We start from the raw sequence: 24972 nt of genomic DNA, 5'->3' as shown, positions 1-24972 counted from the left end.
ATTTTTGTGCTGCAGTTAATTATCCAAAAAAAAAAGCAACACTCAAGCTCGATTTGTCTTTGGCGGACACGTCGGCGTCTGAGCTCATGCTGCATCCTGTGCACGCTCATTATTCTCTTGGAGACTATTTCAAACACCGATGCACAATTTACTGGTGACGCTGTGTAAAGCTGAAGAACAATCAGATGAGGTGTGATCTTAGGCTCTCAGATAAAGTCACGTACTTTCTCAGAAGAGAGGGAGACGCAGTTGTCTGAAAAGAAACTGTGGGCAGCAAAGAGTGGACTAAAAATAGAGCAGGTTATTATTATATATGACAGGTTGGTCTGAGGAAGTTTGGGGAATTTTCCCTTAGAAATAGGCCACGTTCTTACACACTATCTTTGTCGTTATTCTCCGGAAGCACCAAGGAACAATTAGTCTTAATCTTAAATTATAATCATGAGATAGTATCTCATAATTATGAGACTACTAAGTCATAATTGTGAGATTTGTTATGATACTTGTCATAATTATGACAATTACTATGATAATTGTCATTCTTATGACTTATTATCTCATAATAATGAGATAGTATCTCATAATTATAATATAATATAGTCATGATTATGAAATACTGTCTCATAATTATGAGATACTAAGTCATAATTATGACAAGTATAATAACTAATCATAATTATGAGTTTGTATCTCACAATTATGACTTAGAAATAAACTGAAAACAATAAGATAGGAAAATAAAATAAAATAATAATAATAATACATTCTTAAGTCATAATTAAGAGATACTAAGTCATAATTATGAGATTCATAATTATGATACTCATCATAATTATGACAATTATTGTGATAAGTGTCATAATGCTTATGATAATTGTAATTTGTAATTTAGGTACTTGTCATATGAATGACAATTATTATGATTTATGTCGAAATTATTGTGATAATTGTCACAATTATGACTTAGTATATTATCTCACTTAGTATCTAATAATAATGACTTAACTATTTTATGTTATTTTATTTTATTAATATTAATATTTTCCTAGTTTTTTTTAAATTACTGGTAGAAATTGGCTTCCATAAATAAAATTAAATTAAATAAAATTAAATTACAGTAAATTAAATTAAATTACAGTAAATTAAATTGATATCAAATTAATATTAAATTACTGGAACTCCAATATTTCGGTGTTGTTTTAAGTCTTCTTAGTGTAAATCTAAATCCAGTCCAGTGCTCCTGCACATGCACACGTCTCCTGTGGGGTCACACTACTGTTGCGCGTGCATTGTGCTTTATTATTGGGTGGGAGGAGCGTGAGCGTGCGCGTGCGGCTGGGACGACGGACGATGCAGCAGCAGCAGAAGCATTCCCAGTTTCAGTTCCAGTCCCGTCCACATCAGCTCCTCCACGGATTTAAACAAAGAACCTCCTCACTTCAACATGAGCACAGCTGTTTGGACTCAGAGCGCGGGAGAGACTTCCACTTAAAGGTGATCTGATCTTTAATCAACTTGGTCTGCAAATGGGCTGCATTTTTAAAACGTCTGTCTGTGCGTAATGGGCACCAAACGCAGATGGCTCAGGTGTGCCAGTTTGCGCAATTATCGAACTGGCTTTGGTTTGCACGAGGGTTCACTTTGTGTTTTAGTCTGATAATGATTGATGAAAGCAGCACTTTATGGACTTTACTTTGAAATCCAACCTTAGATTTATTGTTTGTGTGTGTGCAAATTAAACTTTTAGACTGTAATGAGATAGAAATCACATGTCGCATCTTCTTTCCATGAGTATCCCTTTGTGCGCGCGTCTTATTTACACTGATCCACATTTTTTTTTTTTTGCAGGACAAAGAGCGTCTTTCTCCACATTACGATGCATCTCCCTCACACCGTGCTCCTAATCCTGCTGCTGCTTTTTGCAGGAATCGTTCAAGGTAAGACGAGTCACTGCAATGACAAAATCAGATATGACTCAGCTGATGATGACGAGCAAAACTCTTCATGGATACATTTTTCATTTCTTTGTGGATCCAAACATGATGGTTGTTCCTCTTGTTCTTTCCTCTCTTTCTTTCTCCCAAAGGTTGGGAATGCAGCCCAGGGTGCAGCTCTGAAAATGGGTTTTGTGAGAAACCAGGGAAGTGCAGGTATACAAAGGCAGTGTTTCTCAAATAGCAGTACACTAGAGAGGGGGGAAAAATCACAAATGAATCCATTAAAAATGTGGTTTCATGTTTATTTTTAGTTAAAAATGATAGTAATACTCAATATTACCAGCAACACACAAAATGAAAGACACAATAAATGAGGGAAAAACACACAAGGTCACTTCAAAATATGCAAAGATAACACAGAAACATACAAAACGACATAAACAACCAAACACACACACACACACTGACATAGAATAATTTAAATAATACCAACAACAACACAAAAATAAGACAAGATAAACTGAATAATAAAAAGAACAGACAACAAAATGACACCAAAAACACACACTGGAAGAGAAAAGGATCTACTATTACCAGCAACACAAAAAAAACGACAACAAAGACGCACTTAATGAGAAAAACACACAAGATCACTACAAAATACATAAAAAAATAACACAGAAACATACAAAACAACATAAGAAACAACCAAACGACACCAAAAACACACACACTGAGATAGAATAATTTAAATAATACCAAATGACAACAAAAACACACATAATGAGAGAAAATATACTGAATAATAAAAATAAATAACAAAACACACAAAACACACACAATAAAGATGGAAATTATTTGTATTAGAACAGGAACTGAAAAAATGACAAATAAAACTTTATTAATAAATCCATTCAGGAGGCACTCAATACTGTTTCATTCAACATATTAACATAATGAGATTCTTTAAAACGTGTGTTATGATTAATCGCTCATTCATTTAATAATTATGCTCTATATAGGGCAAAATGTTGTTGTCTAGGGTATACAGATCTGTGATGGAGGCGTGTCCTGTGGGCTTCTTTAACCTTATTTATTTCCATGAAATCATCAGAGCATGAAATGATCATGTTACAACCATCACGGAAACACAATTACAACCCAGAACAAGTTTTATTGAAACATTTGATTGTGTTAGGGTGACCTTGCCTGAGCAGTGAAATGTATTTTAATTTGAAAAAATGATTAAATTCTTGCACTCTATCCATCATCTCCATCTGCTTGTTCTGTTCAATCTAACCCAATTTTACTGAAAGCACAGACCCTGCTTTATCAAACATGTTATGTTTCAACCATTTTAATTTTAATACAACTCAATGAAGACTAAATTCAAATAGTTGTTAACGTTGAGGTGTTACAAAAATGCTTCCACTGTTTTTACAAAGTAGAATTGTATTATAGATGACATGTTTTAAACCCTTTGAAAACTGCAAATTCACTTGGATATTGTTTTGTTTTCTCAATCCATCCTCGATCTACACACAGGTGTCAAATTTGAGGCCCGGGGTGCCAAGTTCGGCCCTTTAGTGCATCCAGTTTACCCCCCCCCCCCACACTTTAGTTGGGATGCACCGAATATTCAGTAAACGAATATATTCGGCCGAATATTGCAAAAAAAGCCACATTCGGCTTCCGTTGGAGTGAGTTAAAAACAAGGCCTAATAGTAGCGTGTGGCTCAGTGACGCAATCAAACAACATGCAGTGATTTTGAGTCAGAAAAGTGTCTGCTTTGCTGCAGAACCAGAGCAGCAGCAGCAGCAGCAGCAGTAGCAGCTCCTCCTTTCCGCACACAAACACAGCCAGACTCTCTCCTTACCATCGTCCGTCACCGCGTAAAAGTTGGAAGCCGTCTAATTCCCCAACGGAGTCCGTTGTTAACGCTGTGAGCCACAAATCCGTAAACATCCCCATTGTTTCCTCCTTACACTACACCGGGTCTCGCTGCATAGGCTGGTGTAGCATTAGCATGGAGTGCTAACAGCTGATGTGTGTAAACAATTGGTCCGTGGCTCCAAGCAGTGACTCCCAACACGATCGGCAGCAGAAAAAGTAGTGCAGTTTGGGTGTGCACATATATGGCTTTTACATACAGGTATATGGCAATATAGTATAATATTTATATTCTATATTAAACAGCAGTGTTTGTTTTAGCTGTTAGATAGTTGGAGAGGGAGGAGCTCACATTCTAGGAGGTGTGTTAGGTGACGTCACCTGCCATCGTGGGCAAAATCCAACTCGCCCATTTAAAGCGGACTTTTTACAACATGTGGAATAACAAGGGAGGAGGAAACAGAACTTTTTCAACTTTGTCCCTCTGAATGAGGCTAAAGAGATGTATATCACTGTAACAAAACCATTATAAAGTGATTTTTTTTTTTTCATCATACCTCCCCTTTAATGTACTTTAGTTGTTTTTGGAATGCATGTTTTATTTGAAGGGCTAATTACTCTGTTGTACTTTTTTGAAAAGTAAAGGCTACTGGAATATTTAAAAAAAAATGTCCGAATGTTCAATAGACATTTACTTTCTTAAAAAAAAACATGTCTAAAAATGTATATATTTATGCACTATTTAAAAATCCCTACTCTTTAGAGGCTTTCCAAGGGAAAAGCCAAAAAAAAACCCTGAAGTGGCAGTCATTTTTTTTTTTAAGATTCAAATATTCAAAGTGTTTATTGTCACGTGCACAGTAAGGAAGCATGTTTCACTGTACAATGAAATTCCTACTTCGCTGTGCACACAAAGAAAAGCATAATAACAATAATTATAATAATTTAAAAAGTAATAAAGATATTTGCAAGGTAGAAAAGATAGAGAAATCAAATATACAGTCTATTGTGCAGTGGGAGAATTAATAGAGCTCAAGGTGAATCATATTCATTAACTCAATTTTTTTCAAAATCGTGCCATTTTCCCCAAATAATTCCACCAAATTTCCCTAAATTAATATTGGTCAAATAATCAAGGAAATAGGATGTTGCAGTGAGTAATATCTGTCACTTGTTACTTGGTTATTGTCAATGTTTTACATATTTTACATATCATTTATACGTGGAAGTAGGGCTGGGCGATTTAGCCTAAAAAAATAATGCACTTAAAAATGACTGCAGACATCAGATATATTGTCAAAAGTGCAGCTTTATTGCTGTGATTGTCCTCAAGAGTTAAAATGTTTAAATAGAACAATCCCTAAATAAAAAGTAAATGAGGCTTTGTTATTCAACTATTTCAACTATGTATTTTATAACATCTAACATTACAATTGTTGTATAAAAAAATAATACATTCATCCCTTTGCATCTCAGCATAGTACGAATAAAAAATTCAACATGCCTGTGGCACACAAATAGCCTACTCAAACGGTAGGCTATGGTAAACCACGAGCACAGAAAAAAAACTTGAATTTGCAACATAAAAATTGTTTTTATCTACAAATTCGATATATCAATCAAATCAATTTTTTTGCCCAGCCCTACGTGGAAGTGCAAATTGCAGCTCATTAAGGTTGAAATGCTTTGTTTTGTTCTGCCAGAAGTCTGTGGCCCTCTTAAACTCAAACCAGTCCGTTTTTATTTACTATAAACTAAAATGAGTTTTACGCCCCTGATCCACAGGATTCAGTCGAGTGTAGTGAACTGAAACTAGACTCAAACTAAAATAACATGGTCGTTTTGATTAAAATTCATTGTTTTCTGAGGAGGAAAGGAGGCGCAACATGTGTTACTTTTTTCTTCTTCTGTTTGAGGTGTAAACCCGGGTGGCAGGGGGACGACTGCGACCGGTGCGTGACGTTCCCTGGCTGCCTGCACGGCACATGTGAGAAAGCCTGGCAGTGCGTGTGTGAGGAAGGATGGGTGGGCAGCCTGTGTGACCAAGGTGGGTGTCATCTCACATCTGCTTCTTCTCCTGCACCCTCTGACTTCTCCGTCTTTGTAGTGAGTCACAGAATAAAGAGAGGGTTGTCTCCAAGTGGAGCCTCAGGAGAAAAGAACAGTCAACTTTGTCTTTCAAACAGGCAACGGTAGACGTGTGAACAAAATGATGTGAAGCTGCAAATTGCCAACTAGTGTAGTAATAATAGTAATAATGGATATTTGACAAAAATCCTAATCATTAGAGTGCTGTAAAAGTAACGTTTGTGCCTGCTGTGATTGAATGGCGCTCCTTAACAGTTCCTGCAGTTTTGGAATGAAAATAGTTGCCAAGTGTTAAAAAGCACGTGTTAAAATCTGAAGTAAGAACTTGAACAGAAAAAGAAACATTTGACTCCACACAAACACACATCAGGGTTAGAGTCAATTACAATTACGTCTTCAATTACAACTCAATTATGATCATGTTGACAGGAATGATTTTACAATTAAAATTACAATTGTTTTTCCCCCTGAAAAAGTTAAATTGCAATTAATCGCAATTACTGAGCCTTTAATAAATATTCCCATAAAAAAAAATTTGACAAACTTTAAACCAGCATTATAGAAATATGAATAAAAATAAGAAATAAATGTAGTTAACCCATTACTGATGGATAAATGTCAATCTGAAATGAAGTTATAACACTAAAAATATGCAGCATTGTTAAGTTCTTGTTAGGGTTGGAGTCAATTACATTCTTCAATTGTTCAATTGCAACTCAATTACGGTGACCAAAGTACATATATTTTACCCCCCCCTGAAAGTCAATTACAATTAATCCCAATTGCTGAGCCTTTAATAACTAACCCTAATTCAAATAATCTGACAAACTTTAAACCAGCGTTATAGAAATAATAATGAATAAATATATATAGATAACACATTACTGAGCATGTTAGGTTCTTGTCAGGGTTGGGGTCAATTACATTTTTCAATTACAACTACGTCTTCAATTATCCATGTTCAAATGCAACTCAATTACGTTGACAGGAGTTTTTTTCAATTGCAATTAAAAGGACAATTATTGCCCTTTAGAGCATCAAATTCAGCACACTCGAGGAAGTAAAAATGATAAAGAAAAACGTAAAACATTTTATAAATTACCAGCTAATTCATTTGTAGATATCTCGCCCCCTCCAAATTCAAAATTTCAATTAAAATGTTTAATCTCAAATTGTTGAAAGAGCTCTAAATTTTTCCCAAAATCTGACAAATTTTCCTCAAATTATTTGACAATTTTCCTCAAATTATTTGACAATTTTCCTCAAATTATTTGACAATTTTCCCCAAATTATTTGACAATTTTCCCCAAATTATTTCACAAAGTTTTCCCCAGATTTCCAAAATTTAAGTGAAGATCCTGCAGGGACTGATATACTTTATCACTTATGTATGATTTATATATCATTTATTAGTGGAAGTGCAAACCAGTGCACATTAATGTTGAATTTACCACAAAATGGTCCGTTTTCGGCCCCTGAACTAAAATAAGTTTGACACCCTGATCTAAATGGTTTTTTAATCTCTCGGTTACCTTGTTAGGCTTTCAAATCAATGAAAATATTGGTATTAATACTTTTCTGTGGCAGCGTCTGAGCCTTTTTATGTTTCTGTATACCAATTGATTTAATTTTTTTTTTTTAAATGGTAAAAAAAATCTTAAAATAACTGCCAGGCAGTGGGAAAACTTGAAATGAAACATATTTTAATAATTAACTACATATGTGTGAGCCATAGAACTCTAATAAGGTTGTATTGTAATGGTAATTGAAATTATTTAAAAACTGTAAATTTTCAATTAAATTAAACGTAAACCTGTGGTTTGCATTTAATTAAATTGTTATCGACAGTTTTTTTAATAGAATTACCATTGCAAAGTCAATTATCTGAACTTGATTACATTTAAATTACAATTAAAACAGCAAAATAGTTTTTCAATTATAATCATGGCGTAATTGTAATTAATCATCAATTATGCAATTATGTTTGAGCCTGACACACATACTGCATGTCTCATGTTGGAGCATATGTGCTCTGTTGGATACGTTCTCATTATCGTTTCTTGGTGGTAGAGAGAGAGCGAGAGATGGAGAGTGAGAGAAAAGCAGAGAAAGACGGTAGAGTGAGAACGGAAAATCTAAAAACAGCTTTTTTTTCCTTTTCTCGCCACCAACAGACACTCACCTGTGCTCAGCAAGGCCGTGCGCTGCTAATGCCACGTGCATTGACACAGGAGAGGGTGGTTACCTGTGCATCTGCCCTAATGGTTACACTGGAGACGACTGCCAGATAAAGAAGACGCGCTGCCACTCCAATGGGTAAACCTGGCTTTTGTTTTGCTCTCAAAGGGTTTGTTAGAACCTCACTCACTATTCACTGTTGTTTCTAAGGCTAGAAGTTAACACATTAGTCTCATGTTGCAGCCAGTTGGGTCTCCCATTTTCAGTTTTAAAGTTCCCCGAATTCCATTTTAGGGTTTATACATTTTTGCGTCACATTAAAGCTGCAGTATGTAAGTTTTTTTTTTTTTTTTTTTGGCGTCATTTGATCAAAAATCAATTATCTTTGAGCATATTGTAATCCAAAGTGTTCTGAGTGGACAGTGACTCTATTCTCCTTCTCCTGGCTCTGTAAATGAAGTTTAGAAATTCAGGAGCATGACTGTCTACAAACACATTTGCTCCATGGGCTGTTTTTGGACATTACTATTGGCTACTCGACTGAAGTAAGGCGCTTTCATGTACCATCGGTAGTAAAAGTGTAATGACGGACGTTCCAGCAGAAGTCTCCAGTGCAGCGTTATGCACAACAGTTACACAGCCTTTAAAACACCAGAAAATCTCTAACAAAACAAGATTAAGTCCCTACATTTGTTACTAGTTTCTATTGAGAGAAAAAAGGCACTAACAGCGTTCACAAAAGATACCGGTAAGGGAGGTTAGGTTTCGGTTTTTGATACGGAGTGGAGAGAGGATTCTACATACAGTACTTCAGCTTTAAGGCGGGCAAACACTGTGCGATTTTTGGCCCATCTTGAGCTGATTTTTCACTTGTGCGTCTGTTTTTGGGATCAGGCCAAGTCTTGGCTAAATTGTGTGTCGTGCATCGTGTAGTATACATATTGTTGTATATACTGTATGGTGTAGTATACATGGGGTCACGAGTTATGGGTTGAATTTGACATATTTGTCCATTTATCAAACTTTCTAGACATTCAAAGACCTGTTTTCCGGTAAAAAAAAAAACAAAAACATAGCGTCTAAATGTGATATTGACCCAAAAATGCATGGGAGGCGTTTCCCCATGTCAAGTTGATTTTAAATGAAAATAGGGTCTGATTGATTTTTGTTTGTTTTTTTCGTTTGTTTTCTGCGATCACGGAAAGTCTGACACCCTAAGTTAGAAATGTGATCAGTATTAATGTAATGCTTTGAATATAAATTGGTCTATTTGTGTGTCTTGTATGTATTACAGGCAATAATTAATTACCACCACATGAATACATTCAGAATGCCCTAAGGATATATATAATGTGTGATGATGATGTCACGCCATCGGGGAATTTACACCACATTACACAATTTTTTTCTTCCTACGGCCACCTATTAACACATTAACAAGTCTTTTTACACAGGAAGTGGGCTTTTCTTTTTCTCTTTAATCGATGGGCTAAAGCTTATTTTAGTTGGAAGGCCCACATACGACCCAGTTTGGCCGGATCAAAAAAAAAAAATGTTGTTTTTGTGAGAGGAAAAAACACAAATTCAAACAAAATCCTGAATGTTTTGCAGTTGGTCAAAATTCCTTGACTTTGCATCCAGTTTTCTGGAAATTTGCAATGTAATTTGACAAAATTTTACTGTAAATGAGCCTTGTTGTATTTTATTTACGATTTATATGGTCATTTACAAAAAGTCCTGTTTTTTTGCTGTATATTTTTACTTCCTGTGGGCCGGACTAGATGCTCTGGTGGGCTGAACCTGGCCCACGAGCCTTGAGTTTGACATTTGTGGTTTAAAAGAAAGAAATCACCACCTGCGAGGCTTTGAGCTCAGGGTTTAATAAAAGTCGACTGTGGAGACCACACACACTGCATCAGTCTCAGATAAAGCAGATGTCTCGATAAAAGCAACATTTGATATGAAACATCCTTGTCGGTCATAAAACAAGTAAAATAAATTTAAATATATTCAACTCCCGTGTCACGCACAGCAATCCTCTGATGTAGTGAGCAGGAATTTCACGTAGAGTATCACATTATGCTCTGCTATTTGTGCCGCCCTGATTGACAAATGGACGTCTTTATAGAGTAGCAGGCAGGGAAGCAGTTTGTACCTGAGCTGCATCATAAGCTGATTCCCACTGCAGAGACGGTCGCTTTTTCTTTTTTTTTTTTTTTTTTATTAAAGTCAAGATCAAACGCATCCCCTTCACTTCATAGGGTTGGGAGAATAAAACGGTGAAACTCTTCTTCCTTTTGCCAAGCGAGACGCAAGTGTTGTTTGGAATCTTCTGCAAAAAAATATGTGTATAAATATATAGTTTTTTATGCTACTTTTTGGATTTTGTTGTAAATGTTTACAGTGAAAACAAAGATATTCTAATATGTTATTTGTACATATTTACACACATAAATGGGCTTTAAAAACATATTGATAGGGAGTTCAGTTTAGATTAAATAGTTGTTTTTTATGGTACTTTTTGGATTATTTTATAAATGTTTACAATGAAAACAAATATATTCTAATGTTATTTGTACATATTTACCATTTTTAAATGGTAAATATGTACCATTTTATGTTTTAAATATGTACCATATTACCATTTTTAAATGGTAAATAGATTTACACACATAAATGGCCTCTAAAAACATATATAGATAGGGAGTTCAGTTTAGATCATGTGTCAAACTCACATCTGGCCCTTCAAAACGCCCAATTTGGCCCCGCAGGAGAAGAAACAATGACAAAGAAAACATTAAATATTGTGTAAATTACCAACAAATTCCCAAAACTTTTATAATATTTGCAGGGATGCCCAACCCTGGTCCTTAAGGGCCCCTATCCAGCATGTTTTAGGCCCTTGAGGACCAGGGTTGGGCACCCCTGACTTAGACTTTTCCCGTGATTCTATCACATGGTGGCAGTCATTTTTAATCTGAAATGGCTGCAAGGCAAATGTATTTGTGTAGCACATTTCATACACAAGGCAATTCAATGTGCTTTACATGATCAAAAAGTCCAACAGACAACATTGCACAGCTTAAAAATCAATAAGAACATTAAATCAACAGTGAAAACATTTAAAATTAGCAGTAAAAACATATAAACATATAGTAATATGATTAAAAATCTCCCTCTCAGTCCTAAACAGTAGAACAAAGAAAAGCCTTTAACTTGGATTCACATGTGATGCTGACTTCACCTCTGCTGGCATTTTGTTTCATTTCTTTGCAGCATAACAACTAAAAACAACATCATGTTTACTGTGAGCTCTGGGCTCCACTATCTGACCTGTGTCCATAGATCTGAGAGACCTGCTGGGTTCATACCTGACTAACATGTCACTGATGTATTCTGGACCAAACCCATTCACACATTTATACACCAGCAGCAGAACTTTAAAGTCTATTCTGAGGCTGACTGGGAGCCAGTGTAAAGACTTTAAAACTGGACTAATGTGTTCTGATCTCTTTGTTCTGGTTCAGACCTGAGCTGCAGCGTTCTGAACCAGCTGTAGATGTTTGTCAGAAGAAAGAAAGAACGAACTCCCATCCCCCTCCCAAAAAAATCCTGAAAAATATCTACAAATTAAATAAAAAATGGTCAAAAAAATCGAGGAAATTTAGAGAGAATGTAGGTTTATCAATGATATTGTTGGTACCTTATATATTTTACACAATTCTTATGGAAGTGCAAACTTGGTCACAATAATGTTGAAATTGTAAATTTTTCCGCCTGTAATCTGTGACCCACTTAAGATCAAACAAGTTGGCCCCTGAGCTAAAATGAGTTTGACACCCCTGCTTTAGATCTTTCTGCAGCTGATAATTCACTCATTTCCTGCCGTGCTGAGATTAAGGTGCAGATAAGGATAAAAAGTATTGGAATGTGCTTAGGAAAGTGGAAAATAGGAGTTGTTGGTGGATAAAGCTGTCCATACAAAACACAGCACGTAGATTAGTCCGTCAGGTGTATACACTGCATAAAGGCGACGCCCCCACCATCAGGATGTGATAAGATCATAGTTGCTACAAGGCGTTACCATTAAAAGAGTGTGTGTGTGTGTGTGTGGTTTCTCACTGTGATGGACTGACAACCTTTAAATTCATGCTCTATGCTTCTCATAAACACCATAAGCAGATGTAAAAGGTTATAGATGCTGATTTGTATTCATTTTTTGTTCATTTTTCAACTATTTCACACATGCAAGTCTTGAGGTAATAATATTTTCACTCAATGTTCGTCTGTTAGCTGGATTACATCTAAAGTACTTAACATATTTTGACAAAATCTAAAGTAAAGATAGACCGCAGGCCATGGAGGATTTCTATTATATTTTGGATGGGATCCAGATCAATTTACTGATTCTAGATCAATTTAAATAATACAAAACATCCCTATTTCTCATCTATTGACCAAGTTATAAAATATTAATATCTCAGTCCACAATTGACTATTTTCTATGAATGTTACCTCAGTTACGTCGGTTGATTTCTTAATTATTCGACTGAGTTTCATCTGGATCAGATCTGAATTTGCACATTTCATCACAATTTTTGAAAGAATGGGTTGCCCATACATTTGGACCTACTGTATGGGTTATTAATGGTGATAGAATTTTCCAATGAACCGTTTTGACAAGGAGTGATAATAATTTATATTAATTACTATTATGATTACATAATTTGCCACTTAAGATCGTTTAAAGTGTCCTAAGTCACTTAATTAGTTATTAATATTTTGTCATCCAGGGTTGTGAATTCTTCTATTCTACTATTTAGACTTTAATAACAAACCATATTATTTTGGAACATGAATCACATATGAAAGTATGAACATTTATTGATCAAGAGTTAAACCTACTTGCACAATAAATCTAAAAGAGCGCTACGCTCACTAAGCTAAGTGGATATACAATTTACAAGTTAAAAGCTTACTAAAAGAAAGAGAAAACAGTGGTTTAGTGTATATGCGCTACAGTAGCTATGCTAAGATCAGAGTAGAGATGAACCATGTGGCTGTAGTTACATTAGGCCCAATTAGAATTTTGGGATCCAGCGTACCTTAGTTCTGTTGAGTCTGTGGTCAGTGAGGAGTCTGTAGCAGCAAAGCGTAGTTCTGGGTTGGTCAGCCTTTAGCTGATTTTACCGCTTGTGAAGCAAAACTCGAGACGTTCTATATATTTTATTTTATTTTTATTTATTTTTTGCTGCCCCCCCTCGACAAGAATCTCAAATTCCGCCTATGATTGTCTCTCTCCTTTAAAAAGGATTTAATTACCGAAGAAAGAAGTTCTTCATTTTTTTGGTCTTTTTAGGACAAATTTTAAGATGATTTTAAATCTCACTTTAACTTTTAGTTAGACCTTAGGCCATGGAAGATTCCATTACATTTTGGAAGAGATGCAGATCAATATACTGATTAAAGATCAGTTTGAAAAATGAAAAAAATCTTATCATTGGCAAAATTTCAAAAATGTACATCTTGGTTTGTAATTGACTGATCTTCATGAAATTTGATCCAGTGGAATAAAAGAGAAACCAACCTGAAACAACTGAGGGTAAGGGTTTGGATTAGATCCAAAGAATGGCATATTTCAATTCAATTCTTTTTTTTTAATTGGGGGGCATACATGTGGTACTACTGTATGGGTTATTAATGGTTATCGAAATGTCCTGTTTGTCTCTTAGGGCAAATTTTAAGGTGATATGATTTTCAATCTCACAATAACTGGATAGACATTAGGCCATAGAAGATTTACATTTTGGAGGGGATTCTGATCAATAAACTGATTCTGGATCAGTTTCAAAAATCTCTCTCATCAATGGTAAAATTTCCATATTTCATTTCTCGGTTCATAATTGACCAAATTTTACTGAGGTATGTCGAGTTGGTTCCTCAATGACCAAACTGAGTTTCATCCCAATTGGATTTGGATTGCGCATTTCATCGCGATTTGGGGTGTCCATTCATTGTGGACCTACTGTATCGTTATCAATGGGGATAGACACGTCTTCTGAACCTTAAAAGTGTGAATGACCATGATCAAGATCACTGATCCAGATAACTGACAATATCTGGCAAACAGGAGATTTGACGTGACGGAGGTTTGCGCTCTCCGAGTGCTCTTCGTTTTTATTCAAACGCACCAAAGATAATGCCAACAAGATTTTTTTGTATCTTCTTTTTTAATAATGTGCTATGTTTACATTTATTTAGAATACTTAAAAAATCCACTTTGGTCTCCTGACATGTTTCGACTGACAACTGCCAGTCTTCGTCTGCTTTGATGTTTCTTTTGAAGTTTCCCTGACTTCCACTAAGTAATTCCAGCAAGATAATTAATCCTATCACGTGAAATTTGAAGGAAACATCAACGCGATCAGCAGACGCCTCTGACGAAGACTGGCAGTTGTCAGTCGAAACATGTCAGGACACCAAAGTGGATTTTCTTAACATACCTTAACATATATGCATCAAAGTTAAGTTTGTAACAAAAAACCTTTCATTTCTTTCACAAAAGCTCCCCAAATCCTCACCTCTGCAAACATCATATGCTAGGAAGTAACTATTTTATGAAGGTTCAGTAACGGCCAGAGAAAGCCATTTATCACAACAGGTCTTTAGACGAACATTACTGTTGAAATTACATACATTTGTCAAATGGAAGATTTATTCATGACCCGTGAGCACTGGAACCATTTATCATGGTGTGGGCCACTGGAGGGCACTTTTCTGGTTCCAGTTTCTGCGTTGTTAAGCAACACTTTAACATGACATCGAGCCTTTGGGACTTTGGTATTAACTGACACACGGTCTCGGGTAAAGTGCGGTTTTCTGAAAAACTGCTTAATGAGGCAACAATGGAAACAACACTGCAGATGGATCTCTCTGTGTACTGAGCTTCTGACATGTTTGATCCCTGGAGCTAGCCTTCTCCTGACAGTTACTGGAATATGAGCCGATGGGGATCCTCAAGGGATCCAGCTGATTGAGAGACTCCTTCACTTTCTCTAACTCACCACTGTGTGCTCTGGATTTGAATGACATTTCTAATGTGGAATATTCTATTGGTGGCTCACGTGCCAACCACTGCTTTACTGGAACCATCTCCTATGAAAAGATTTTTCTGCAGTTTCATTAATCTGCTGCTCTGCGAGGCAAAGAAATGTCCAAAAACCATCCTGGAGCTATTATTCTTTTGACTGTAAGATACACAGTTGTGTAAATCCATTTACTGCTTTAAGAGGCCTGGATTTTGTTTTTCTTTTCAAATAAAAACTTAACCTTTTATCACAGGAGGACCAACCGCATCCACTTTCCTGCAGCCTTATTTAGTGTCTTAAAAAAACTACGCTCTACTAATTGTGTTTTAATGAAATCTGTAGCTAATGAACAATCATGTTTTACACTGAAATCGATGTCTCAGTGTCGATAAACATTGTTTTGGAGGCTGCCTTATTGATTGGAGCCCATCCTTTGTTTCAGGTTTAATGTACTGTAGAGAATCAATGGCTTCAAACTTCTTTTTCACAGCTTTATCTTCAGCTTTCAAAAATGCTTAGATACTTATCAGAACCGTTGTATTGTCAAGTTAAACCTAGAAGTTAAAGCTGCTAGAGGCAATAGCTAACTTTAGTTTTTAAAGCACAGATAAAGACATAGGCTGTGTTTGAAATGCCACACTCCGTACTGTGCACTACAAACTGAGTATATACTGTCTACTGTATATGATACGTATGGTTAGTATGACTGAAGTATACTTCCAAGTTTCACAAGATGTTTCGAACCTAACCTTACCTGCAAGATGGATTCTGGTGTTTACAAACACCAGAATCCATCTTGTGCTGTTCCTGCCTTTGCTTTTCGAACCCGAACCAAACCGATTCGAACCAATCATGAGGCAGTGTTGTGGTTTAGGGCGGGATATCCTGGTGTGACGAAGGCAGAAGCGCCGTAGCAAAACTGGTGCATGCTCAGTTGCGGGGAGAGGAATTAGCTGGGCTAACACTATTAGCATAGCTTCGAATCAAAATAGAAAGATGTTGACGCAGGAGGATGAAAGTGTGGAAGTTGCTATAAACTCAGGTTTAGAAAAATCCAGCATTTCTTTTTTGAAAGAACAACAGCAAGAGGCGCTTTGTGCATTTTTGGATGATGAAGATGGCAAAAGCGGAGCCTTGTTGTTGTTGTAGCAGCGTCTCTGCGGCGCATGACGACATCATTTGTTACCGTGTGATTGGCTAAAATAAATCATGGTGGACAGGTGCTTCGCCCAATCAGCTTCAAGCATTCTGTTCTTGTCCCTCTCTGGTTCTGAAAGGATTTGCCAGACGCAGCTCGATGTGGAGAACTCGAGTTAGAGGGAGGGCTACACATCAATCTGGCTCTTGCCAGGTTATTTCGACCCTACAATGACAAAAATGTGAATCACACTGAGGCTAAATATCTGTTGATTCTCCACCTTTGAAAGTCCTGAAAACATTTTAAGTGAGAAAGTGACCAAGTACAATATCAACATGTGCTCATTTGATCCATAAAACTCACGTATACACATTTCATGCCGACATTTTGGAGATTTTCGGAGACCCTCCATTGTGCTACTGACCAAATTTTTGGTTAACTTCAAAACAAGAGCCCTATTTAAAAAAGGGTTAAAAAAAATAATAAAATAATGGAAGACAAGACATGCTTTTGTTTTGAAAAGTGGATGCTTGTTTTTTGGTTGAAGCTGATTGGAGGACAATTTTACATTCTGCTTGTAATGCATCATGGGGCGGTTGAGTGTGACTAGTGTGCCCACTGTGCATACTTGCCCCATATATTGAAGTCAGACTTAGAATGAGTAGTACGTTAGTATGTGATTTCAAACACAGCCACTGTGTAGGCCTCATAGATAAGAAATCTGAGGTATTTCTTTCAAAAACTGGAGAATTTACTCACAAAAGTTGAAATTGCCGCTTGCAAGTTTAACTCCAACATGAACAATTGCTTCATCAAATTTTGGGCTTCAAGGCTTGACCTCCAATCAGTCTATCAAAATGTGTATGTCGGGGACTCATGGTGAACGCCACACAGACGAGTCCTCCTTGAATCAACCCTAAACCTTCTATCTTAACCACCACAGCACCTTCGGGCCACTAGCTGGTGACTGCAGAGGCTCAAACAAATAACTTGACCTTAATCTCCATCTTTGTGTAGAAAATTGCTCATTTGTAACGTTTAGCTTGTTGTTGGTAAGGGTAGTTTGTGTGCTCACCAATGCATCAAAGTCACCTTCTGTAGCTGATCGTGATTGCCAAGACAATCAAATTGTGTTGACAAATTAAGAGCGTTGAAGTCTTTTAGAGCTGATGTGTGAAACTAATTTAATCAAGAACACTCAGGGAGCGCAAACATCCACCAAGTGCCAAATTTCCTGTTTGCCAGATATTGCGATATAAGCACCAGGAGTGTTGAGTTTCATTTACACAATGATTTATGTTTTCTCTGTCATTTTTACTTTCTCCTGTGGGTCGAATTGGATGCTCCATGGGCGGTATTTGGCCCCCGGGCCATGAGTTTGACAAATGTGGCCTGAAGTTTATCCAAAAGTTATCGAGAGGTTGCACCTTCAAATTCATCCTAAGAAAATGATGTAAAAGCTTATTTCTTTGGTATTTTAATCTTCTTTAAAGGAGAGAGAGAGAGAGAGACTAAGGTGTGCTAAAATGTGTGAAATCTTCCAATCCAAAGAGTAATGGTTCCTTTGAGAATAAAACCAGGTCACACAGCCAGGACTCCTTTATGCATGTATAAAAAATGTCTTACTAAGACGTTAAAATATACCCCTGCAGGATTGACTCGGTTCATTGTATAAAACTGCTGTGTTATAGTCCATGAATAAGATATGCTAAAGCTGGGCTGTCAAACTCATTTTAGTTAAAGGGCCAAATACGGACCAGTTTGATTTCATATGGGCCGCAGGTTTTAGGCAGGAAAACTAATAATTTCTATGGGGTGCCGATTGTAAAGTTGTGCATGCTAGAATAAATAGCAACATTTAGCAACAAACCACATTTAAAAAACGTATGTGAATTTTTTAATGGCACTTTTGACCATATTTACAGCAATATTTGTGATAATTTTTCTTATTATTAAAATGTGTCTGTGTTAAATGTTAAATCTAAATGTAAAATCAAAATTTTAAATCTAAATGTCACGGATGAAGCTTAATATTTAGCTAATATGCAAATTCATCAGAAGTACCAAAATAAAAGCTCATTGACGTGAACAATTACTGTGCCCAAGTTTGCACTTCCATTTATAAATTAGACAAAGTATGGGAAGGTATCAACAATATCTAAACAAAAAGTGACAGAGACTTAAATGTCTTGATTTATTATTTTGTTTTACCAATTTTTATTGAATTTGCTGAGATTTTGTAGAAAAATTTGGAGAAAACAAGTTATTTCAATAACAACTGAAAGATTTGGTGATTTACACAATCAGTCATATTTTCTGTGTAATTTTTACTGTCTCCTGTTGGCCACATTGGATGCTCTAAAGAGCTGGATTTGGCCCCCGGGCCTTGAGTTTGACACGTGCTAAAGGCTACTAAGCTAGTGCTCCACATGGGGAACGTTACCCATTACATCTGCTGTAGATTCTCACCGTGCTGCTCTGTCCTCCAGGTCTCCTTGTCAGAACGGAGGCACTTGTGTGGATTCTGACGACTCAGCAGCTTCCATTTCCTGTTTATGTCCCGGTGGATTTTCCGGGGACTTCTGTGAGATCAGCGCTGACAGCTGCCAACCTAATCCCTGCCTGAACGCCGGCAACTGCACTGACCACGGCCTAGCTTTCACCTGCGTCTGTCCCCTGGGCTTTACTGGTTTCACTTGTAACGACACCAGCGCCCTGACCCCCTGCGCCGGCCGGCCCTGCGCCAACCAGGCAGCCTGCGTTGGTCAACCCGAAGGAACGTTCCGCTGCGTTTGCCAGAAAGGCTTCTCGGGCCCCACGTGTTCCGTGCAGCACAGACCGAGGAGCAGACCCAAGGCCATAGACCACCGAGTGTTGGCCCTGGCCCCTCAGCACTACTCCCTACCCGCTCACGCCTTCCACAAACTCCTCCGACCACCGGAGCGAGACCTGCTGAAGATCACCCTGAAGGAGACGGTGCACCCGTCGGGGGTCCTGGTCAGCAGGGGGCAGCTCATCTGCTTTGGCATGCTGGCCCTGCTCACCTGCCTGGTCATCGTGGGCACCACGGGTATCGTGTTCTTTGGCCGCTGTGAAACGTGGCTCGCCAACGCCAAGTACAACCAGCTCGTTAGGCAGCAGAGAGAACACCTGCTGAGAGAAACCGGCGGCACCAGCCAGGAAGAGCCGGAACACTCGGTTCACATCATCTTACCGGAAAAGATTAGACTCACGAGCTTTGGGAGACACTACACCTCCATCTGATGGAGTCAACTGTCCATGTTCTTTAGTCCCTGTGGAAGGAGGCGGAGCCTATAAATAAACAACAAACAAAAAAGGACGGGTGACGCTGCTGGACTAATCTGACTGTGACATGAGTTAAAACAAATGTAAAAATATGACACAGGATTGTGAATGTTGTCTCCAACATGCAGATAATAATAATGATAATAATAAACATGTACTCTCACATTCCAATGTTATGTATATTAAGTGAAGCATTCCGAAAAACCGTCCATTTTTTGTAACCTCATCTCTTTGTTAATTATTTCAGTGTTATTTACCTCAGAAAGTCACATCTAACTCTGAGTTGAATTTGAAGAACTGCATATTATATAAAATAAAAAGTAAACGTTAAACTCGTAAGGTGCTGTGTGTATTATATTTTTTTTTTATTTTTTTTTATTGGGGAACATGTTGCAAAATTGAATCGGTAACAATTGAAGTTTCATACATAAGGCTGATATTACTCTGTCATTAGCATGAATAAGGTGTCACAAAGGCCATCATTAGGTGTCGTTTGCTAGATTATGACACTGTTCACTAAATTATGACACGTTTGGAGCTATGTTGGCATTTTTTAGGTTAGGGGGAGGGATCTAGTGTTGTTAGGGTAACCAATGACACTCAATGACAGCCTTGTGTCTAAAACTTCAAGTAAAGTGTTAAATAATTTTCTTTTATTAGGGAACATATTGCTAACTTTAAACTTTAATCATTTTTGGCCAACATTCAACGCCCTCCACGTATCTATACATGTATATATATATAAATCTGTATTTTTCTGAGGAAACCATGACAACTCAAACATTGCGTTTGGACATTAAAGTATTTATTTTCACATGGGCTTCTACAGGTTTATGTCAGTGTTTTATTGTGAAAAGCCAAAACAAACCAGTCTTTTTCATTTATTCAGACATATTTGGCCAAGCCCAGAAATAACTCATCAAAAGACGCATCAAAGGATTGGCAGACGCCTCTGAGGAAGACTGACAATTTCCTGAAAAAAATGTAAATAAATGAAACTTTAACGTAAAACTCCTTGATTCTAAATCTGAAGCGTTTTCTGGTGGCTTCTCATTCAAGCTTTTGTTTGTAAAGATCTAAATGTTTGTGTTTTAAGTCAATTGGGCTTTTTCTTCAGGTTGTATCCTATTATGGGTGCAACTTCCTGTGTGATAAAGATTTCACAGTGGAAGCAGCTGCACGTGCACCATGACATCTACTCTGACAATGGCTGTCGTTACTGGTTTCTCTCAAGCGTGAGATGAGGCCGTGCGATCAGTTTGGGTTGAAAGTCCATTTCTATCAATACTGTACATCTGTCTAAAGCTATTATAGTGTTAGTGGGAGTCAGCATGCACATACATTATTGGCAATGTGCAAAACAATGTATTTCCCTTTGATAATGTCTCTTCTAGTCCCTGGTGGTGCTGGTACAGTGAGATTCATGCACCTTTACTCACCTGCTGGGTGGGAATATTGTGTATTTGTATAAAATGACATTTTTAGAATGACTCAAATGTTAAATATTCCAATTTCTGACAGGTGAAATCTGAAAGTTATTCTATATTGTAGTTTTAACCCTATAATTCAGGGGTGTCAAACTCATTTTAGTTCAGGGGCCAAATACGGAGCAGTTTATTTTAAGTGGGTTGCAATCTTAGGCGGGAAAATGAGTATTTTCAAGTAATAACAAAGCAACAAGTGACCGTTTTCAGTCCCTGCATGATCATCACTTTAAATTTATTTGATTTTGTGATGAATTTTCATGTAATTTGGGAAAATTTTGTGAAATAATTTGAAGAAAATTTTGTTGTTTTTGACAATTTCAGATTACAAATGACTGCCATCATAAGTTTCATTGAATTTGTGTATTATTTTGGAGATGTCTACAATTCAATTAGTAGGTAGTTTACACAATGACTCATGGTTTCTCTGACTTATTTTGCTTTCTGCTGCTCTAAAGGGCCCTGATTTGGCCCCCGGGCCTTGAGTTTGACACGTGCTATAGTCGTTGTTTTAAAATAACTAATAAAAGTGTGATTACATGGAGAAAGCTGCTTCAGTGAACTTATTGTTTGCACATAAATGATTGTCACTCCATCCACAATAAAACTTCATCTAAACTCTAGTCTCTGTCTCCACCTTGTGGATTATTAGTAGGATTACAGCGGGGCCACAAAAATATGTTTGTTCGATCGGAGGACCACGTTATCAACAATATGACCAATCTGAGCTTTAACATTGAGTTTTTATAGTAATTTTGTGTGTTTTTCAGTCGTTCTGTGTATGTTTGTTGTCTTGCTCGTTATGAGGCATTTTGTACTTCTGTTGTTATTTTCTGTAATTTTGTCATTTTTGGAGTATTTATTTTTTTTTTGTGTGTTTTACTGTATTTTCCTGCAATGACTGTAATTCTTTGTATTTCTTTCTGTAGTCTTGCTTTTGTTTTGTGTATTTTTCACGTTACTTTGGGGGCCACATTAAAATTAGACTGAGGGCCGTATGTGGCCCCCGGACCGCTATAGTTGCCTATGTCTGGTATAAATGATGCATAAAGTATGTAAGGCCTCAACAATATTTAAGCAATAATTGGTTTAATTTGGGGAATTTTCGTGGAATAGTAAAATTGTAGGATTTTGAACAAATTGAGGGTCCTGAGATTAGAAATGATGAATGACATGTGAATTTTAGCCACTGCAAATATGGGGAAGTTTAAATAAATTTGTGTATTTGGAGCCTCTTAATACACAAACTTGTCTTCTCACTTATTAGTTTCTCCTGTGGCCAAAATTGGATGCCTTCTCTATAACAATATACATATACTCAATATTTTAAAAATACAAATTTTTTTCACTGATACAACAAATTTCCCCTAAATTACACAAAATCCCAATTTTTTTTAAGGGGCCCATGTTATACGCTAAATCAACTTTTCTGTGCTTTAAACATCATAAAGTGCTATTAGGGCTTCATACACATGCACATGTTTTTTTCATTGATTCCCTCAATCGTTAGTTAGAGGGTGATTTGATGACACGTTCCCACTTTGATGACGAATTTGACGCGCACTGAGCTGGAGAAGCCACACCTCCAGGAAGCTCTCTGCCCTGATTGACATGTAATCAGACACGCCCACGAAGGTGAGTATGTCAGCGTCCTTCACGCAATGCGCTGTATGTATTTTCTACAGTCTATGTATGTACCGGTGAACACCCGCCCCCACGTTGTGTCTTATGTTTATAAAGCAGCATGAGCTCAGCTATGGAGATGGTGGTAGGAGGGTGGGCCGTCCTCTGGCCCTACGTCACCGTGCGGGGAGGAGGTAGTCCGTGTCCCGTCTATAGACACGCCCACTCATGAATATGCATAATTGGGACGCAAATCAGCCTGTTTGTGTAGAGTTACTCAGAAAGTGACTTTTCAGAGGCTAAAACTCTGGAAAACAGGTGAGTTTTGGAAAATCAACATCAAATACTATGTTTTTGGGGTTCTTAGAACAAATGGAGATGGGTGAAAAATAGCATGACATGTGACCTTTAAGTGAAGGTCCGGAATGGACTGATATGTTGCACGTGGAAGATCAATGTAGGGCACAATAATGTAGTCTTTTCCCATCTGAAATCTGCTAAATTTTTATAAGGATGGAAAGAATGCCAGCTGCTGCAAATAGGGTGTAATTTGGGGGATCTTGTGGCATTCTTTGTAAAAAAAAAAAAATCAAAAAGTGAGTATATCTAAAATATTCAAATATACAGTATATATATATTGAACCAACCTAAAAATAATTTTGTTGAATCATATATATATGTATATATATATATATATATATATGATTCAACAAAATTATTATATATTTTGTAGTCACAGAATGTGACCACAGGGTGTCATACATCTCAAAGAGAAGAGCTGCTCCAGCTGGGAGAGAGAAAAGCTTTAAGGCGATGCATTATTATTACATGGAGTTGAGAGAAATAAAACTGCATTAGGTCTTGTCTGATCCTCTCTATACACGCTCATCTTAGCAGGAACATGCATGTACATACATTAGCAGAATGTTTAGAAATGCATTGTTTTCTGTTGTCTTATAAGTAATAACAAAGCCTATAGCAAGGGTTTAAATTTCCTAGATTTTGTGATCGATTTCTATTTAAGGGCTTTATTATGTCATAATTTCAGGGAAATTGAATTTTGTGTTCTTTTCAACTGTTTAACAATTAGAAAAAAAAATGATTGTAATCATGCCCCTGCAAATATTCATGTTTTCTCTGTAATTTTTACTTTCTACTGCGGGCCGAATTGGTTGCTCCAAAGGGCCGGATTTGGCCCTCGGGCCATGAGTTTCACACAGGTGGCCTATAGGAACAGTTTGTATCAGTAAAGCTATATCCTCATGTCTTTTCTATAGTTTTTTTCATCAAACCATAACAAGCAAAGAGTCAGTTTTTTCCCACTCGATCCTCGCTGTGCTATTTCAGTCATCATTTGCTTCAAAACTACAGTTTTTTCAGTTGTTTTTCCACCTTTTCTCATTCAAGCGAAAGCCTTGGAAATGTGTTTGAGACTCCTGCTGTGTTCCTGCACAAACCTGTGACAGTCTGGCAGCAGCTATAGGCGACTCTAGAAAGCAGAGGAAAATGATATGCAGCACGTTGGGAGTTCGAAGTGATGCTTTCTTTCATTTTTATTAAGTAAAAAAAAAGGTACATTTTGAGCATGTTGGGGGGGGGACAGCTTGAGGTTTTTTGTATTGCTAAGGAAGGAGTCTGTGTGTCAGAGGGTGGTATGCTGGTTTCATAGAAAGCTTATTGTGTGTGCTGGGGCCCCTGCATGGTTCCTCACCACAACCACTAGATATTTATGGAGTTATGACCCTGAGGGGGAAAAGGAAAGGAAAGGAAGGGGGTCCCTCATGTCACCTTCGATGCTTAAAAAAAGAAAACCCCATTGCACCAATTCTTCTTCTTCTTCTTCTTCTTCTTCTTCTTCTTCTTCTTCTTCTTCTTCTTCTTCTTCTTCTTCTTCTTCTTCTTTGAAATGATAAAACAAAGCAGAGCAGCAAACTTCCATCCTCAATCGCTCCCGACCTTTAACCTTTTGTTCCCATCTGTCCTTCATTCGTTTCCCCCCTCAGAAAGACTCCAGAAGGTTCTATAGGGACTGTAATGTCAGGTAGGAGGCCCTACATCACCACTATACATAAGTACTCTGTGTTTGTGTTTTCAATGGTTTCCAGATGATGGTTACAGTACAATCTGCAGCTTGTTCTGTACAATCTCATCCTTTGTTTGGATGAACAGAACAACTAAGAAAACTGGTGGTATTTTTACTTATTTTGTCATTAAAACCCTTTGTCTTGATTTTTCTTTC

The 24972-nt window shown here is 37.2% G+C and overlaps 1 protein-coding gene across 1 annotated transcript; it reads left to right on the top strand.

Annotated features, from left to right (window-relative positions):
* The first annotated feature begins 1368 nt into the window (after positions 1–1368).
* dlk1 (delta like non-canonical Notch ligand 1) lies at positions 1369–19965 on the top strand. Its single transcript, XM_028438110.1, has 6 exons — positions 1369–1494; positions 1849–1937; positions 2087–2150; positions 5745–5875; positions 8091–8232; positions 18810–19965. Exons 2-6 carry the CDS (start codon positions 1877–1879, stop codon positions 19582–19584), a joined length of 1173 nt encoding a protein of 390 aa, XP_028293911.1. The 5' UTR covers positions 1369–1494; positions 1849–1876; the 3' UTR covers positions 19585–19965.
* The last annotated feature ends 5007 nt before the right edge of the window (positions 19966–24972 follow it).

This window comes from Gouania willdenowi, chromosome 22 (genome assembly GCF_900634775.1).
Source record: "Gouania willdenowi chromosome 22, fGouWil2.1, whole genome shotgun sequence".
NCBI classification, from domain to species: Eukaryota; Metazoa; Chordata; class Actinopteri; order Blenniiformes; family Gobiesocidae; genus Gouania; species Gouania willdenowi.
The sequence above is the reverse complement of the archived record's forward strand: the minus strand, read 5'-3'. Positions and strand labels throughout refer to the sequence as shown.

Coding starts and splice junctions, on each gene's coding strand:
- dlk1 (XM_028438110.1), top strand. CDS start 1,877: ATGCATCTCCCTCACACCGTGCTCCTAATCCTGCTGCTGCTTTTTGCA. Junction 2,151..5,744: donor GAGAAACCAGGGAAGTGCAG/GTATACAAAGGC, acceptor CTTCTGTTTGAG/GTGTAAACCCGGGTGGCAGG. Junction 5,876..8,090: donor GGGCAGCCTGTGTGACCAAG/GTGGGTGTCATC, acceptor CGCCACCAACAG/ACACTCACCTGTGCTCAGCA.